The 1,235-nt window shown below is 31.7% G+C and overlaps 1 protein-coding gene across 1 annotated transcript; it reads right to left on the bottom strand.

The window, feature by feature from the left end:
* Positions 1 to 240: 240 nt before the first annotated feature.
* LOC140969045 (uncharacterized) lies at positions 241 to 1,171 on the bottom strand (the record flags this gene model as incomplete). The annotated part of the gene is made up of 3 exons (XM_073430258.1): positions 752 to 1,171; positions 524 to 646; positions 241 to 432 (listed from the first exon to the last, which is right to left on the bottom strand). Coding segments are annotated over exons 1-3 (357 nt in total), but the record flags the coding sequence as incomplete, so codon positions are not given.
* Positions 1,172 to 1,235: the final 64 nt, after the last annotated feature.

The following is a 1,235-nucleotide window of genomic DNA, read 5'->3' as shown; positions in this document are numbered from 1 at the left end:
ATGAATAAAGCTCATTCTTTTCATCATATATACCAAAACAGAATATCTCAAGATCCAAAACAAGATACAAAATCTGTCACAAAATAGCTAGAACGTACCAATGATTAAATTTTCAATCCACGAAAATATGTAGAATCTATATCAATCACACAATACTAGAAATTTAAATAACCACGCGACCGTGCTTCCTGTTGCGTCATCGAGAAACTGCATTTCATCATTTGGTCGAATTAGACTCACCTTCCCTACCAAAACCTTATCAACCCAAACTTTCCAACAAGATCTACCAAGAACAACAAGATGCACTTTTGTGTTTGGATCTGTAGATGCAATTCGACCTTCTACAACAATTAATCCATCGACAGACCAATGAAGCAACTTATATTTACTATTAGCACATATAACTCCACAACTAACATTCTTCAAATTTGACTGCAAATAAACAATACAAATTTTTTAAATTTAAGATTCCTATTTTGTAAAAATATTGTAGTTTAAAAACACATAATTTTAAGATAGTTACCTGAGCTGTAGCAAGATGTTTTTTAACATTATCAAAATCACAATTTTTCTTTGCACCAATATTGAAATCACTATTGCTACCAACTTCATTCCCAATACCGCTACCAATGCCACCACTAGCAACCTAAGTTTACAAACAAATTTGTGTCAAACATGTCTTCATGATAATCCAAAAGCATTTAAGTATACAATATATAAAACTGATTTTTTATGTTGATTAATTACTAACCTGTTCTTGTTGATTTTTTTGTCTTATACTTTGTATTAACATGGACTACATTTCTTTCATTTCTTGTTGAAGGTTATGCACCATATCTTGAAGTTGATTAACATTGCCATTTTGCTGTACATAAGCTCCAACTTTTGATGGTGTAACTCCAAAGCCTATCCCACGCACTCTACCCCGAGCTTCCTTGCCAAACACAAGGCTAATTGCATCATCAACAATGTTAGTTGTGTTTTGAGATTCAGGTGGACATTCTTGTATTTGTTTATGTAAATAACAAAGAAAATTTATGAGAAAATAACAAATTTAGGTTGGTCATTTTTTTCTTAGGATCTGATGCAAATAAAAAGACATAATTTTATTTCCATTTTCTCTCCAACAACTTGAGTACTAGGTTCCCCATTTTTTTCCTTTTACCCTTCAATCCAAACTTGCCATCTTCTAATTTTTGTATCACCATGAGTTGTCTTCTCCTTAAATATAGAAA

The sequence above is a fragment of the Primulina huaijiensis genome, unplaced genomic scaffold (genome assembly GCF_012295235.1).
Source record: "Primulina huaijiensis isolate GDHJ02 unplaced genomic scaffold, ASM1229523v2 scaffold39873, whole genome shotgun sequence".
Lineage (NCBI taxonomy): Eukaryota > Viridiplantae > Streptophyta > Magnoliopsida > Lamiales > Gesneriaceae > Primulina > Primulina huaijiensis.
Note: the sequence above shows the minus strand (reverse complement) of the source record. Positions and strands in the feature narration are given on the sequence as shown.